The sequence below is a fragment of the Falco biarmicus genome, chromosome 5 (assembly GCF_023638135.1).
Source record: "Falco biarmicus isolate bFalBia1 chromosome 5, bFalBia1.pri, whole genome shotgun sequence".
NCBI lineage: Eukaryota > Metazoa > Chordata > Aves > Falconiformes > Falconidae > Falco > Falco biarmicus.
This window is the reverse complement of record NC_079292.1, coordinates 1,666,961-1,683,843: the sequence shown is the minus strand read 5'-3', so window position 1 is coordinate 1,683,843 and position 16,883 is coordinate 1,666,961. Positions and strand designations below refer to the sequence as shown.

The 16,883-nt window shown below is 38.9% G+C and overlaps 1 protein-coding gene across 9 annotated transcripts in view; it reads right to left on the bottom strand.

The window, feature by feature from the left end:
- Window positions 1-1,547: 1,547 nt before the first annotated feature.
- Window positions 1,548-16,883, bottom strand: part of KIF21A (kinesin family member 21A) — a 92,298-nt gene continuing 76,962 nt past the window's right edge. For all 9 annotated transcript variants that reach the window (XM_056340361.1, XM_056340363.1, XM_056340367.1 and 6 more), the window contains 7 exons: window positions 14,805-14,941; window positions 12,178-12,358; window positions 11,623-11,787; window positions 10,811-10,928; window positions 8,098-8,268; window positions 4,875-5,074; window positions 1,548-2,822 (listed from right to left, as the gene is read on the bottom strand). In XM_056340361.1, the coding sequence (XP_056196336.1) occupies window positions 2,729-2,822; window positions 4,875-5,074; window positions 8,098-8,268; window positions 10,811-10,928; window positions 11,623-11,787; window positions 12,178-12,358; window positions 14,805-14,941 (1,066 nt within the window). In that variant the 3' untranslated portion in view covers window positions 1,548-2,728. The remainder of the gene's footprint in view (window positions 2,823-4,874; window positions 5,075-8,097; window positions 8,269-10,810; window positions 10,929-11,622; window positions 11,788-12,177; window positions 12,359-14,804; window positions 14,942-16,883) is intronic.

Here is a 16,883-nt window from a genome sequence, read left to right as displayed (position 1 = left end):
AATACATAATAAGAAACATTGCAAATATTTTCTCAGCATTCATATCTTACATGAGGTTAATTGTAACACATGACCTTGCCTGTATTTAAGAATGTATCTGAAGTAAGATGGGATATAGTCAGTGTTCTGTCCACAAACTTTGCTCCACTTGTGAATTCCAACTTTAAGAACATTATTTTCCCATCGCTTCCTAGAAAATTGATTTTTCAGAGACCACCGGTTTTTTTGAACAAACGTCTTCAGACGATTGGAGTCCAGTGCTTACCTTTTTCTAATTTCATATTGTCTTTTGTCACAGATGTAGTTGTATAGAACAAATGAAAAGTTTGGAGAAAAACAAACAGTTGAAGAATTCTCCATTAAAACAAGACACTGATACTGTGACCTTTACAAAAGGACAATTTTCCTCCAATTACTTTCAGAGCAAAGCTGTGTTCTACGGCAAGATCGGGTTTAGGTGAAACTTCTTTCTGAAGGTTAAAAAAAAATAATAAAATTCTATACATACATTAAGTTATATTGGTATTGCCTATCCGGAGACAGCTTCCTAAAACAAGGCACCTGTGCTGCCAAGCATCACCAGAGAGAAGCATCTGCAGTTCAGACTGCTGCCACAGCAGCCCCTCACCATAGGACCCGTTAAATCCGGGCAGCCTGACAGCACGTAGCCACTTCCCAGGTTTGTAAGGAATTTTTTCCTGCAGTTGCAAAACACAGTATTTCGATGTATCGTACACACATATAAACACACGCACTAAAAAAACCCGCAACCACCCAGGGTTCCCAGATGACAGCCATGAGTGTTCAGCTCCAAAACCACGGGTCGCCAAGCTGTTGGCATCATTCGTGTAGCTTGGGACAGTGGGTGGCCTTCACCCATCAGGCCAGGCAGAACAGGGACCCTCCACCATGCACACAAAGCCTCTTATGTGAGTCTTGCATGTGAATCCCCTTTGCCACTGGGGTTTTTGCTCAAAGTTGTGATATGATTCCCCAGTCTTCTGTGTGTACACCCAAGCAGTCAATAAGCAGGACAGATAAACACTAATTGGTATTGCTGCTGTTTATTTTAACTAACCTGTACACTGCTCTTAACTGTATGTATCATTACTCATTTCTGCTAAAACCGGGAATAAATCAACAACCTCAAACCACAAGCAGTATGCATTTTCACTTCCTTTCAAGCTGAGCTGAGAAGGAAATAATTCCTCTAAGATCAGTAAGAGGCATCAGAACTTTTCTTTTTTTGACAGACCATATGTAATAAGGTAAGAACTGTCATCTCTTAGGAACAGGAGCCACTGCTTCATTTGAAGTCTGTACAGTACTTAGTACCAGGGAATCCTGCTAGGCTTCCTAAGTACTACCAAAACACAAATAATGGCCAACAAGAATGCAGGCACAGGATACCAGAACAACCTATGGGCGATACTACTCAGCAAGCTATTCTACTGTATTGTGTAAAACTGTGCATTTTATATTCGGGGCCTTTGCAAGGGAAGTGACTTTTTCATAAGGAATTATGATGAAAAAGGCAAAGAGAAGTATTTCACATTCACCTCTTTATTTAAGTGTTACCTACGTAAACTATAATTTACAGACTGATATTTTATGGGGAAAAAAAACCCAACAAAAAAAAAAACCAAAAACAAAAAAAACCCTCAATATCCAAACACTGTATCCGAATCTACTTTTTTTAAGTTTGCAGAATTTACAAATTAATATTCAGAGAAGTTGGGTAAATTATACATCCTCTCTCAACATCCACGCTCTAAGAGCTTTAAAAGTCATACAGGCACAAGATAAGATATTTTCTTTGTACAACCATCTATTTACATAGCTTTTTTCCAATACACGTGGTTCAGTTCTCAAAGCCAAGGTCTGCAAAACAGTGTATTTAAAATACATTTAGCAGCATATAAAATTAGATAAAAAGGAAAGACATCTTGCTTTCAAAAAAGAAAATGTGAGATGATAGAAACAAATTGATAAGAAAAATAGATTAAGATACATTTCTGTCATGACATTAAGAACACCTAGTCATTACAGAATATAGGCAAAACACTAATAAAACATACCAGTTTATGATCATTTGAGTTCTAGTCCTGAGCACAGAGTATACATAGCTGCACAACTTTGGTCAACAAGGGTTATATGCTAACATTAACACAAATCATATGGCATTCGCTGTTAGCAGGACACAGCCATGTCAGATAGATGTGTCATTAACAGCTTCTTTCCATCTTTTATTCACTCTACCTTCCTAACAACAGTGTAAGCGACCTTTAGAATCTTGAAACTGCCTGTCGTAATCCAAGGCTTATTACAGAGACATCATCATTCCCCTGCTACCCTAAAATGCAAAACAGCTGATCGTACTTGTGAGTGTAATACAGCAGAGCACTTTTGTTATATATTCCAGGTCATAATTTTGAGATGGCCATTAGAGAAAACTTGATTTCCAGTTAAACTGCAAGTGGTACATACACACACAAATTCAGCCATAATATATAGACATATATATGTGACCACCGACACACAAGCATGTTACCAAGAGGTTATTTTTTTCTTTAATACAGTACATATTTTAAGGACAGCAGGTCTAGTAGAAGAGTTCACTCTTATTTTTCAGTTCATTCCCATCATCAGTGTTTTACCTAATAAGCATGCAGCAAACTGCATAGAGTGCACCTCAAATTCATCAATATATTCATTTATCCCCATTATTTCAATTACTGGCAAGATCTTCACTTGCATCTCCTGTATCCAAGATCTGTCCATCTATTACATTTCGAGCTTTCCAGATCCTCACAGTCCGGTCACTGAAAAACAAAACAAAGCAGCATTAGAGCTAGGTAATTAAATTGGGGAGGGAGAGAGATGGAGTGGGGATGGACACAACCCAGAAGCTTTCTTAATAGCTTGGGTGTCTTATTCAGACATATTATTATTATTTATTAATAATTATTCAGAAACTAATTATTATTAATGGATACACAAGGGTAATTTCAGCCCCAGGAGACTTTGTAATCTAAGATGCACAACATTTAAGATTCCCGAACTTTATCACAGCACTGGCTACTACCTTTAACTATCTAGACAAGTACAAGGATTAATATGTTCAGAAAAGTAAAATCCTACTCTGCTATTACTTATTTTTTTAAAATAGAGCTAATGGTCATAGGCTTAATTATAACAACATCACAGAAGAGCTTCCACCATGTAACTATTTGCAACTCAGGAAACCACAGGCAAACAGCCAGAACAGTTCTGTGCCTACAGAATCAGAGAGACGGGCTCAACAGGGTAAGACTATTTCCTGCCATTAAAAAAGTGTGAAAAAGGTAACGAGGTAAATCAAACAGGACCTGAAACCTGCTCCATCTGCACAAGAGGTGCCAGTCTATAACGAGAAAAGGTAAAAAAAAGCACAGAACCACAAGGTGATACAAAGTCCTAACCTCACTCCCCAAAAAAACCCTAAAACTCTTTGCCAGGTGCTGGAAAGCATGTAACAGTGAGCTGGTATTCAGAAGCCCAGAAAGGGCACGCTATAATTCTGCACTTTTGGCACCACTATTTACAGAATTTTAAAGTGTGTAAATAAATTATCAGATGGACTGTGTTACAAAGCTCTATTATCATAATTAAAAAGTAAAATAATCAGTCTTGTGAAATAGCAATTTATCCTGTGAAAGAGATGTAGAACTTAAGAATTTCTCATAAACATTTACTTTTGTGACTAACAAATATTGACTCATGTTCCTTAAATAACCACCTCAAAAAAAGCCAGGGGGCAGCAATCAGGACAGACTTTATCACAGCACAGAGTTTTTCTGACTTGTGCCTTCACATCACTGCACAATGTCAGGAATACCCTAAGCTCTGTAGACCTTCATCAGAATGTTATAAGTGCCAAGAGGCTGGGATTGTCTTTCGCTAGTAATAAAGAATAAATTTCAGATGCATGTATGTTCTAAACTTAACCATAATTTTTAGGCAAACAGAGACAAGTTTTGAAGTCTCTACCCCAATCTATTAAGGCTTAAACATAAAAATCAGCCACCAAACATGGAAACTTGGCAACTTTGAAATGCCGCTTCGACTCATAAAGACTTGCTTTCAATTCAGAAGGCCAGAAGCTTCCACAATTGGCACTAAAAGATAACAGGACAGCTCTCCTGTGCTCAGACTATGTCACTAAGTGGGCTCTGCTGCTGTCTCCAGCACTTTCTCCAGAATGAGGTATTTTTCTTGCTTAAGTTCCCTGAGGTTTCAGGTACTCAGTTTTCTTGCTTTCACTAAGGAAGCCAATATTCAAATCAAGGTGTTTAAAGGACAATAGGATGGCTTGCAAAGCTTCTGCTATTCACCAGCACTTAAAAACAAACAGACAAACCCAAAAAACCAACCACATTCTATAGTTTTTAGAAAAATTCCCACAGGTCAAGAATCTCCTAGCAGTAAATCACCCAGCTGCAGAGACAAACTAGTGAAGTTCTCAACTACTTCCAGATTCTCCCTGCCATCCTGAAGATCGGTGCTCTCCAAACTTTTTTGATCATGCATCCCACCACTAAAAAAATTTTCGAGCACACCCCCTCGTGTATTTATTGATTTATAAGTTATACACATGTACTCCACTGAAGTTCTAGTATTTTCTTCCTGTGCCCCAGTGGATCATGTTGTGCATGCATGCACCCCGCTTCAGAGATCACTGCAGTAGATTATTAGCATTTAGGGGCATGGACTACGTCTCCCCATGCTTGCTATGAAGTGACTTACAGAACTGAAGATCTCCTAAATGCATTTGCGTGAATGGAACTCTAGCAGGAGCTACAGAAAAGAAAGATTCATGGAGAAGAAAAACTCACTCTGCTGCTGTGAAAATCTGGCTGGAGTTGGTGCAGATTGCATTTATAGGGCTGTCGTGTCCCTTCATCTCCCCGATGGGTGCGAAGGTATCCACATTCCAGAGCTTGAGGGTGCCTCCTCTGCAGCCGCTGAGCAGAACCGGAGCGCTGGGTAACAAGCCAAGAGCACACACCCAGTCTTTATGAGCATTAGGAACTTGCTGAAAAAAAGAGAAGGCAGGCAAGTCTCACAGGGCTGCAAAAACTTCTGGAGAAACCAGCACAGAAATGGAAAAATCCCAAGTTCTAAGCCTGACTCCTGTCCTGCAGCAGATTTGCCACATGACTCTGGGTATATCCCAGCCCTGTGGGTTCTCCTCCCTTAGAGGAAGGAGGGTGCTATCTTCCATGAGGCTACTCCTGTGCCACAGGTTTGTTTCTCTTTGTGAAATAGTACTGCAAAACAAGAAAATCCAATATGCACAACTGACCTGACGTGGAACTGAAATTATGTTAGGTTAATGCTAAATCTGCATATGTTCAAATGCATATTTGAATGTATATTTGAACACGTGGTCTCTGTATATGTTTCAAGTCTGCCTGTAAAACAGCTATAAAACACACAAAAAGAAAATCCAAAATACTGCTCAAAAAAATACACCAGGGAGACAGAAACTGTTCCTATATTTGCCCTTCTCCTTTCTTCTTCTCCCATTACACATTATGAGTTGATTTTGTGATGTAGCACTTAACAAAAATACATTAATTCTTTACTGAGGAAGGACACTAGCATTTTGCTGCCAATTCAGAAAGTAAAATGCTGCACAGACCAGCTGAGAACAACATCCATTTGGTACCAACGCTGGGGCAATAACAGCCCAAGTTTGCTGTCTTTTAAGGGGACCAAGAACGGCTCTTCCGTTCAGTTTGGTAGGAACTGCTTTGCTTTGCTGCCTTGCTCATATTATGGAGTACATTCAGCTTTCTAGGATGATCTTGGCTTTTTATCTGTAATACACACTGCTGTCGCAACACTGGTGTCCTGGTCCTGCAGCACTTCAAAAGGCCGGGAGGGAGAATGGTTCTTACAAATCTTAATTTTGTCACAGCACTGTTTTGGGGCTTGGGATGTGTAACACCAAGAGAATTAGATGACTAGCATGTTTATTAAGTGATTTTCATCAATTATAGAGGATCAGACTTGTTTAACACATGCATGCCAGAGCAGGACCTCTGTTGAAATGTTAGCATTTGTACTTTAAAGCAGCTCAGCTCTATTTCAGGATTATTTTTTTTTCCTTTGTCTGAAACCCTCGGGTGTACACACCAAAAGCAAGTTGCAACAACAGAAATTCTGACTGGATATGAGTGAGGGGGAAATTAATACAAGAATAATTTAAGGAGTGCAATGGGTCACCCAGAGCAGCTGTGCAATCTGTGACCTTGGAGATTTTGAAAACTCAGGTGGGCAAGGCCTTGAGTAACCAGACCTAACTACACAGTTGGCCTTGCTTGGACCAGTGGGCCAACTTTGCACTGTGTGACCTCCAGTGGGCCCTTCTACCCTGAATCACCCCAGGATTAGCAAAAGTAACAGCACTTTTCTTCATTCCCTGAAAGAAACAGTGAATAAAAATTCATGTTGTTTTGTCAAATGCTTTAGTCTCACCTCCTTGAAAAACACACACCACTTTATAGAAATAAGAAGAAAGAAGGAAGCGTGAGATCATTTTTATCAAGTTCCACTTTTAGAAACAAGAAATAAACAGGGGAACATGAAGTATAGAAATTATGAAATGCAGATATATCAAAAGGAGAATAAGGAATACAACTAGTCCACTGTTACATACTATTTCACCCCTGCCCCTGTATTCTTCCTGACGTTAAATTAATTGCAACAGCAAAAACGCACATTGCATAATATTTTAAGAAGGCTAAAATGCCAGACTGAAGATGCTTCTTACAACTTTAGTAAAGTAATTCTGACAATAAAAATAAAAAATAAAAAAAATCTTTCCTGTTCCCGTGGTCCTCCTGTTTTTACTAACAAGCTGCTTAGCACACTTCCCTAGACAGACAGATACGAGGGTAAGCTATCCTAATACGGACAAGTGAAAATTTTCTGTAAGAAGCTGAATGTCTTAATCCTTATTTTAACTGTGAAGTTTTAATAGCATTCTGAAAAGGAACTGGCACCCAATAGCACAATTTTGAAAGAAGGTAAAGAAAGTTCGTACATTTATGGAATACTAAGTATGCCCATATAGAAATTTTCGTCTTAAGGTGACCAGTCCTCTATTCTTTCATGTCCCAAAACTTTAATATTCTATTTGTTTCCTTCCTATCAGTCTGCACATTAAATGCACGTAAGAGACATGCTCCTCCTCCTCCCCAAAATTATTAAATGACTGGTATCTAACCAAATCTTTGCAAACACAGCAATATCTTCTGGCATTTGTTTTTCTGCCTTCCATTTCTCACACAGTCTCAACTTAAATAATTGTATCTCTATCTCAACAACCTCTCATAAGACCTAAAAGAACTTGGGCTGGGTTTTTTGTTTTGCAGGTAGGTAAAAACCAAAAAGTTATCCATATCAAACAAATTCAATGAATTTCAAAGTTTCCCAGGATTCAAGGTCCTTTTAGACCCACAGCCCCTTTTTTCTTTTGACAATTAAAACATACAGCAAATATGTTCCAACAGCAAACAGATTTTATGTGTGTGCTGTATATGTTACATAATATATGCATTGTAAAACAAGACAAACAGAGTTCTAAGGAGTAAGCTTTCCACAGAAAAGATGGGGTGGAGTAAGTATTGTCAACACAGGAAAATATTCTGCAGCCTAATTTAAAGCATTGTTTGTCATTAATGAGTTCCAGTCCAAAATTTACCAACTTGTGAACGGCAAGGATGATATCTGATGGTTCCAATCACAGAGGAGGAAAGTGCTGCCTTCATTTTGAAGCAAAAAACCAAAACCCACATACTCAGAGGTAAAACAGGGCTAACTACTTCATCAGAATTTCCTGACGCTACATACACTGAAAAGAAAAGCAACTGTGTCCTTGTGTAAAGATCAAGTACATTTTCAATTTCTTTCTTAGTGTTCTGTGCCTTCCCCATTAAAAACATCAGTATCTTGGTGAATAGTCATCGTATGAGCTGGAACATTTGCACAGCCTGAAAACAGTTCTACAGCACGACTGTCACATTAGCCACACGATATTTTTTCCATTACCTGAAGAAGGTCTTTTTGAGTCAAATCCCATTTCTTAATTCCATTATCTCTGGAGCCACTAAAAAGGTTGTCTCCCATAATAGCAAGTGCTTCAATACCATCATAATGAGGAGGTTCAAAATTGTGTGTAGGACTTACGCTCCCAAGAGCCCCTTCAGTCACATCAAACATCTAAAATAAATAAATAATCAAATATAAGCAAAATTATCTGCCACCTAACCAGCTTGGAAGACATGCAGTGAACAACTTTAGAGGAAAAACTTGGAAAGTGTTATTACAGGTCACTGTATCGTGATGTATATTATCAGAATTTACCTACCAGAACCACTCCTTTCTCCTCTTTTACCTCTTGCCTGAAGCAAGAACGCTTCACTGACTACAGAGAAGACTGCTCCGGGAAGTGCTAATATTTGATTATATAGGAAGAGCTTATACATACACCATGTGGTGGGCTAGAGAAACAAAGCTCATGCCTGAGCATGGGAAACATGACTCACACTGGAGAACTGCAGAGGCAGCTGCAGGAAAAGCCACAGATACATTTTTCTGGACAAGGTGTTTTGGCAAGGATTACACACCATTACATGCTGATGCTTTCCATGGACTAGACACACCTCCCTCCTTGCCTGTGCTCCAAGAATCAGGTATCTTAAAACAGATTCTTTAAGTGAGGCCGTTTAACAATTTGAGACATAATCAAGCCCATCAGGTCTTTGTCCCCAGAGCAGCAGTGTAAGCAACCCCGTTTCATTTTCCATTGTACCGAGCCAGAACGCAGCCAGTTAGACTGAGCTGAGGGGAACAGATGAGCCATAACTTTTTAAACCGCTACCTCTGTTTCACAAGCAAATGTCAGACTTTATCCCCCGTTATTTGCTCTTCATTGACCTTTTAAAATGAACAAGCCTGGCAGTAAAAAAGGGACAGCTTGGTAGTGTAAAAGAATACCTTAAGTGAGTTAAAGTTATTTTAAAAGTTATCCCATTGAATTAACATGCATCAGTTCCAGTTGTAAGAGAAGAGTTCAGTGACACACCAGAAAAATCAGGTACTTAGAGGTGACTAATATTCCTGGCTCAGTAGACAGGACAGTAGTTTCCTGGGGCAGTGGAAAGAAGTATCTGTGACCAGTCCTACTACCCCCGGTGGACCTACCCATGTAGAGAAGTACTGAGAATTCCCTAACTGCTGCACTGACCATGCACATACGGGTCATTTAGTTTGTATTTCTGTACTAAACTATTTTGTTTAGTTTGTTTGGCTTAACAATTCTGGAGGCATCCACCTTGCAGATTACCCACTACTCTGCAGCACATATACACGGCCGAAATATTCCTGGATATTCTAGTGGTACAAGTCAAGAGTTTTCCAAAAGCCCTTCCACCTCCTTGTTTGCCAACATGAGTTGGTAGCATGACAAACTTGCATTACACGATCACATCCCGTTGTCCCCACTGAGGTCCTACACTCATTACTGTGCCAGGAGTTGTGCCAGTGTAGCTCTTAACTAACTCAATATTCTGAGCTGTGCAGAGAAGCAGCTATTAAGAGTGCCTCTCTGTAGCCCCACTGCCTAAGAATCATCTGGCCTCTAACCATAGGAACTGCTGATAAGATACAAATCCACCGCCCAAACCATCAAGCTATGCACCCACCTCCCAGGCAGACTTCTGAGGCTGGCCCAGTGCACAGCCAAGTATCCATAAATTGCAGGATAATGTCAAAAAGAGAAAGCCCAGGTCAGTGAGAAAGCTCACTCAGGTTCTGGCTCCTGCTCTGCTCCCAGCTGTGTTTACACACTTTACGCAGTGTGTGAGAAGTGTAAGACCAGAATGAAGGGTACCCCCTCACAACAAGCTAGGGTCTCTTGTTCACTCTTTGCTTAGCCTCATGAATCACATGTTCTTTGCAGCATGAGGGTCAGCTTTATGAGGAAGATGAGGTATAGTTCCCATAGGCTGGTGGTTTGGGCATAGTCCTGAGAAGCAGGAGCCTGTGGGTTCAAATACTCACTGGCTGAGATGGGCCAAAACCAAAAACCAACCAAGCAAAAAACCAAAACACAAACTACCAGACTCTCACCCCACCCCAATCAGATTCCCTATCCTTGAGTGAATACATAACACCAAGAAGCAGGAAAGTATTGTAATACCACTGGCTATGCTTTGAACACAACTCCGAGCAGCCTGCGCGCTAATGAATACAACCAAATAGACTGGGCACTTTGCTGAGATGCGCAGACCTTTTTCTCTTTCCCCACTTCAGAACTCAGGCAACACTTCAGCAAGAGTCTGCGCTAGATCCCACTCTCTTCTGTGGGGAGCACACGGAGTGTCTCTGCTGAAGCGATTGGGTCTTGCACTCCAAGAGAGGTACTGACTTAAGATACTTTCCAAGAGCTAAGTGTTACTTAGGAGTAGGTATTATGAATATTTCTTCAAAACTTCACACATCTGATGTCCACCTTACTGGGGTTTAAGAAAAAATTTAACTATTCACAACCATTCATCCACATACCATCATGAAATTAAAATAGTGCTGAAGTGATACGTGTTTATTGAGACTGAACATTACTCATAATCTGTAACTGATGAAAGAACCTCCATCTTGGCTATCATGTATCAGATATGGAGATGTGAGCGACTTCCGCTGAAGCATGCGCCCCATGCTGATGTGAAGAGTTAAAAAAAATAAGCAAATACTAACGGTTTACCTTTATATAATGATCCTTCGAACCAGTGACAATAAGATCTTGTCCATTGGAAATTCGATCTACAGTAAGGCACATAACAGGGCCCTGGTGACCAGTTAGCTTTCCTGTAGATTGAAATCTTCAAGGATAAGAGAAGAAATGAGGATTTGTTATTTTCCCATGTATTCAATACAACCTATATCACACTTTCTGCCACAATGGAGCTTTTATTTTCCCCTATGTTTTCACTACTCGTCCTCCAGTTTACGTATATGCTATTGCTCCTGTCCACGGGTAAATGTAAAATTATGTTAAATGTAAACAAAACCTTCTATTTCTGTAAAATAAGAATTTAAAAAATGAAAACTAAAGACAAATCAGACCCCATAAAGTATTCTCTGTATTTTGAACACACTCTTTGGGTGCAGGTTCTGTTTGGAAAAGTGCTATATAGTGTGGCTATCATAGCCCCATATTATATTACATCAATTGGCTTTCATCATCTCATCAACAATTACAAGTCAGGATTCACGCATCTGTCACCTCACAAGAGCCTGTTTTATAGTGCCTGTCAAACAAAACCTTGTGCTTTCCAATAATTTTTCCTGAAATGATTCACCATAACCTTAACACAAGAGGAAATCACGAGCACCTTCGTTATCTCAGTTAACCACCACAGCCTCTTATGGATTAGTTGATCCATATCTTGACCACACTTTGCCCAGGTTATGGACATTACACAGAGAGTAAACACTTCATTGACTGTTTCACATGCACTGACTTTGTTTCATATGCACATATAAAGAACATTCCCTTCTGCTGGTGCTCACTACCTTTTCAGGTCCCACATCCTCACTGAGTTCCCAGCAGCTGCATAGAGGAACGTGCCAGTTGGATTTAGTGCAATCTGATTGATCTGGTTCTCTCCAGCTGGGATTGCGACTGTTCTGTTAGTACTTCCTGAACAGACATCACCAGGCATCGCTTGGCCTGAAGACCTGAGTAAAAAAAAAAAAAAAAAAAAAAAAAGGGGGGGGGGGGGGGGGAAGGGGGAAAAAAATCGAATCCAAAATAAACCCTACATTTTGTTCTCCCTGCTTTGCACACGATTTAAAAACAAACCTACTTACCTAAGCTAAAAAGCTATATGCCAATTACAAATACTGAACATTCGATAAAACACTGTAAGTATGGATGCAATTTGTTTTGTTTCCATATATTCCCACTGCCCCATACTGACTTAGCCTGAACATGTAAAGAAAGCTTACAGCCCCAAGAAACAGTGTACTTTAATTACACTCTGCTGCACTACTGAATTAAATCTAATAAAATCTATCTAAAATTAAGACTTATTTGAACTCTTTGCATTTCATGTTTAGCATACTTACGTCAATGTCCTAATACACTTAGCAGAGTCTCTGATGTCCCACACTTTGATGTAGGAGGTTGAGACTGTGAAGACCAGGCTAGTGTAGTTGCAGTATTTTATAGAAACAACATTATTTGGATGACCCCCTAGAGACATAATCTCTTGTCCAGTTACCAGATTCCAGACTTTACAGGTACGGTCTAAATAAAGGCAAACAGAAAGGAGGAAAAATAATTTAAAAAAAGAAACAAACAGAAAAATCTCATGTTTTCCCCAAAATCACTAATTTTTAAGAAAGTATAGGCATTCATTTGTACTCAAACATATCGCTACATTTTAGGCAAGCACTGTAGAAAAACAACTAAATTAAATAGGTCTTAAAGAATACACATGGGCACCATCTACGATCATCAAAACTAAACAAGGTTAATCATCAAATGTTGTGCGTGCAAGATCTGCATATTAGCTCCTATAGCATTTTAAAAGGATAAAATTCTATCTCATGGAAAATGAAGTAAAATTACACACAGCTTAGAGGCTGTAAAGTTTGGATGACAAATCAAGAGAAGAATCAAATTTTTAATTCAAGAATTATTCATCAACTATATAGTTCAGGAGGGGTTTTGAGGCTCAGCATGACAGAGTGCTGACTGTCACAACAAAACTACAAGGGTGAGAAGGGGTCCAAACTACTCAGTGTTTTAGGAACCTCTCAAAATCCCAGCATATGTTCTTTAGTCACAGTTTTCATTCAGTAGCAAACAATTTAAATACTGTGACCTTCTGTGCACCAATATCCCAAACACATCAAAGTTCCTCCACAAATGGAAAGCACAGGAAACTCTCCTTGTTGCACCATGTCTGTATCACTCCATATATTTTAAAAATACTTTTTTACTGGAGTAAGTACTGGAAGGATGAAAAGAAAGCTTCATGTGTAGACAGTATTTATAACGGAATGAAGGTGGTAAGTATACTAAGAACTGTCAGCCACTTTAAAAATACCAGCTATCAAGACCAAAGCCTAATATCTGCAAGGCACCTGAAAGCCTATTGCAATTCCTGAATTGGCACAGGCTGCTAGTATTATGTGATATCAGTGAGCTCAGACTTTCTGCTTCAGCAACAATCTCCAAAAGAGTTAATCTTATATTTAAATAAGCAGCTCTCTATGCTCTTGAGTACAAGCGTACTTTGTAAACATATCCCCTACCAAAATATATACAGAAATAATTCTTCCCTAAGTATGGGAAGCTAGCAATGACTTGAAAAAGCAAATATTTAAAACACCTGCAAGCATCCATATGTTAAAAAAAAAAACCCAACACAAATCTAGTTGTAATATAAAAAAAAATTGAAAAGTCTTTTTTCCCCCCACATAGCCACTAAATACAAAACCTCAATACAAATCAACTAAGCAACATTTACAGAAACTAAATGTGTGTCCTTTTTGGCATTTGTATACTCTTGCACAAATGCTGAAATGTTAGCTTAAAACTTGTAAGACCAAAAGTTTACCAATTCACTGTAAGAGTTGGTCTTGGTGTTTTTAACAGCCAGGTAGTAGAACAGCCACAGAAACCATAACTGAACGTTAGCAGTGGAAGACCTGACGGGGTTATCACTATGTTAATATAGGCATAAAAAGGATGCCCTGAAACTTCAGTTTGTTCTTTATGTCAGCTAGTGAAATGAGTCTCCCTGTCAGTAGGTGTTAACTTCTCCCCAGCCACCACTCTAGTTCACCTTAGTTTTGATGCGTCAAAGAAATTAAAAAAAAAAAAAAAAAAAAAAAAAAATCACAAATTATCACACAGGTTCTATTTGGGAGAAGAAGAGTCTGCCACAGTTTCAGCTGCACAACTGAGAATATAGCAAGTCCTTTACTGTAAATGACTTGTATAAAAAGGCCCAGAGAAAAAGAAAACATTCAAAAAAAACTTTGTGTGTGATGTTAAAAATGGTGTTTGTGAGAAAAGGTGTTCATCAATAACCACTGATGTCTGGTTATGTTACCTTCGAGCGAAACTGAGTGACTACAATGGAAAGTCACCAAAGACAGGAAAGAAAGAAGAAAACATTTTCCAAAACACAACAGTTTCTACCACCCTGAAGCGTTCATAGAATGTCTGCACCATCCAGTAAGGAATTTTGTGACTACTAAAAATCCATCCTCTCCTACAACAGCCATACAATGCTTACACCCACAAGAGACAGGCAACAAGATGCACAGAGGAAGCAGAAGACTTTCTTAGCTCTACTCAAAAAATCAAGTATGACATGAATTCTATTCAAATTCCGTAGGTAGTACAGCCAAAGATGTGCTGGTTCCCACCTCTACCTCTACCCTGAGGCTATCAAATTGCACAGCACATCACGTGTGCACGCTACCATGATTGGTTCCATCATATCACTCAACAAATGTTAATGTTATTCTTGATAGTTACTTTTCCCACTACAAATACTACACATCAGAATGAAAACCCTGTAGATAATTACTGTAAACCTTTCTTCAGCTTATGTTTCAAAAATGGATCCCTACAATTTTCTGTGTTTACAGCACTAGCACAAACTGAGAATTTCACAATACCCCAAGATGTCAAAGCAGCCTCTGTAGGCAGCACATATGGATGGAGTTTGCCCAACCTTTAGATCCGGTGAAGAGAAGATCATCAGTTGCATCAACACAAAGCACAGCCTTGGTATGTCCTTCAGCTGTATAGATACACTGAAGTGGGGATGATCGGATGCATTTTGAAGCAGGGAATGGGTTAATTATCCCCCTAAAGAAAAAAAAAAAAAAAAAAGAACGTGAGCTGGGCATAGTAATAGTTACAGATAAAGTTAATTTACTTAGACGTAAGGAAAAATTAATCTAATTTTCTTACACTTAAGCGTAGAACAGCTGAATGTCTTTCATAAACTATGTAAGGATTTTTACTATTTAGCTTCAACAAGTGTCAATTCTGGACTATCAGTTAAAGGAAGTCACATATAAAAACAAACAAACAAAAAGACAACAAGATGCTGAATGTTGGCTACATGGGAAAGTCTGCATAGTGCTGAAAAAACCAGGATGCTCAAAGCCCCTGATTGCGTAGGACCAACCTTAAGACTGCAAATACCATAAAGACACCTTAGTCTAAATAGCATGCCTGAAAAATGGACTAAGTGTAATGTACACTGCCAATTCCAAACTCGGCAGGCATTTCACATCGACTGCCTTCTATAAGCAGGCTTGGAGAACTGCTGCTAATTTGCGTGCCTGACGAAGTTTCCTAATGCACCCTGTACCCAATGCCACACTTGTACTCAAATGGCTAAAAGGGAGTATGGTTGGAGTACAGACACCCCAAAGGAATCTTCCTGGGGATTTGTAGCTAGCTCTGTGGTGATGCCAAAAGACTGTAACTCAGCCTGAAAAAACCCCACCAGAATTCATCACCGAACCAAAATCTATTAGCAATCTAAAATTCCATGCATACAACTGCACACACACACAAACCCCAATCCTTTCTGTGAAGTGTAGAAAAGCCTCAAAGTAATGCCAAAAACATGCAACACAATGCTGTTATCTGACCAGCTTGCAGTTAAGACTCGCTGTGATGCCTTCCTGGGGATTACACACAACTGTGAGGAAAAGGAACAAAGACATAGCCCCCTCTCACAAAAAAGTGTGTCAGATGTTTTAGGAAAATGTAAAAATTCCATAATATTGCTCAGAAGCTTGCTACAGGAAGGAAAGCCCTTCATGATACAATCTAACTTCGTGACAAGTAGATGGTTTATCCAGTATAGTCTTAGAAATTATTATTTTATACATTTTTACTGCTCAGGACATCTTCATTCATATAATTCATTACTCCCCCACAATCCTTTTATAGATTTTACTAATTTTGCCTTAAATTGTTTGACATTAACTTCCTCATTTTGGAAAGGCATTCACCTTTTAATCTGCACCTTTTTATGTTTTCAAGAATACAGGAACAATTTATTATTGATTTAGGTCACTGTGCTTTTGTTTTCTAACATCACACAAAACTAAAATGGTTTTCTCTGTAATATTCCCTGGTGGATCATGCTGCTTCTAACTGAGTTATTCTCACCCAATCGTTTCCTTGATGAGCCATGTAAAATACATGTCCCAGAGCTACTTATCTACCTAAGTGCAGTGCTCCGAAATCTACACACAAAAAAATGCTATGACTGCGACAATAACCAGACAAAGCCACCATCACATTATTATTAGCCCTTTGACTGCCCTTCTCTTGATAAACTGATTTTTCACTAAGGACCAAAATCCTAAACCACAGTTTGGGAACATGACAGGGGACATTTCTTTCATCTCTTAAGCCTCTGTAAGTTCTGTCAGAAAGATGTAATAAAATACTTACTCATTTTTATTTACACTGGAATTTCATTTTAGTGATCAAAGCATACAACTGAACAAGAAAAATAAAAAGAAAGAGCGAAGCATATAAAACTTAAAGAAAATGTCTGCCCCTCTTTTCTTTAAAGAAAACAAAGAGGGAAAGAATATGTCTAAGGAAAGCTTTACACCATAATTCACTTAAAAAGAAAAAGCCTGACATGCTCAACAACAATAAAAACACCCTAAAAGAGGAGAGGGGTGAGACATGCTTGACCAAAATTTCAAGTTTTTTAACTTCTGGCAAAAGCAAAAAAAGACACAAAGCACAAGTATCAGGAAAATTCATGCAGCCA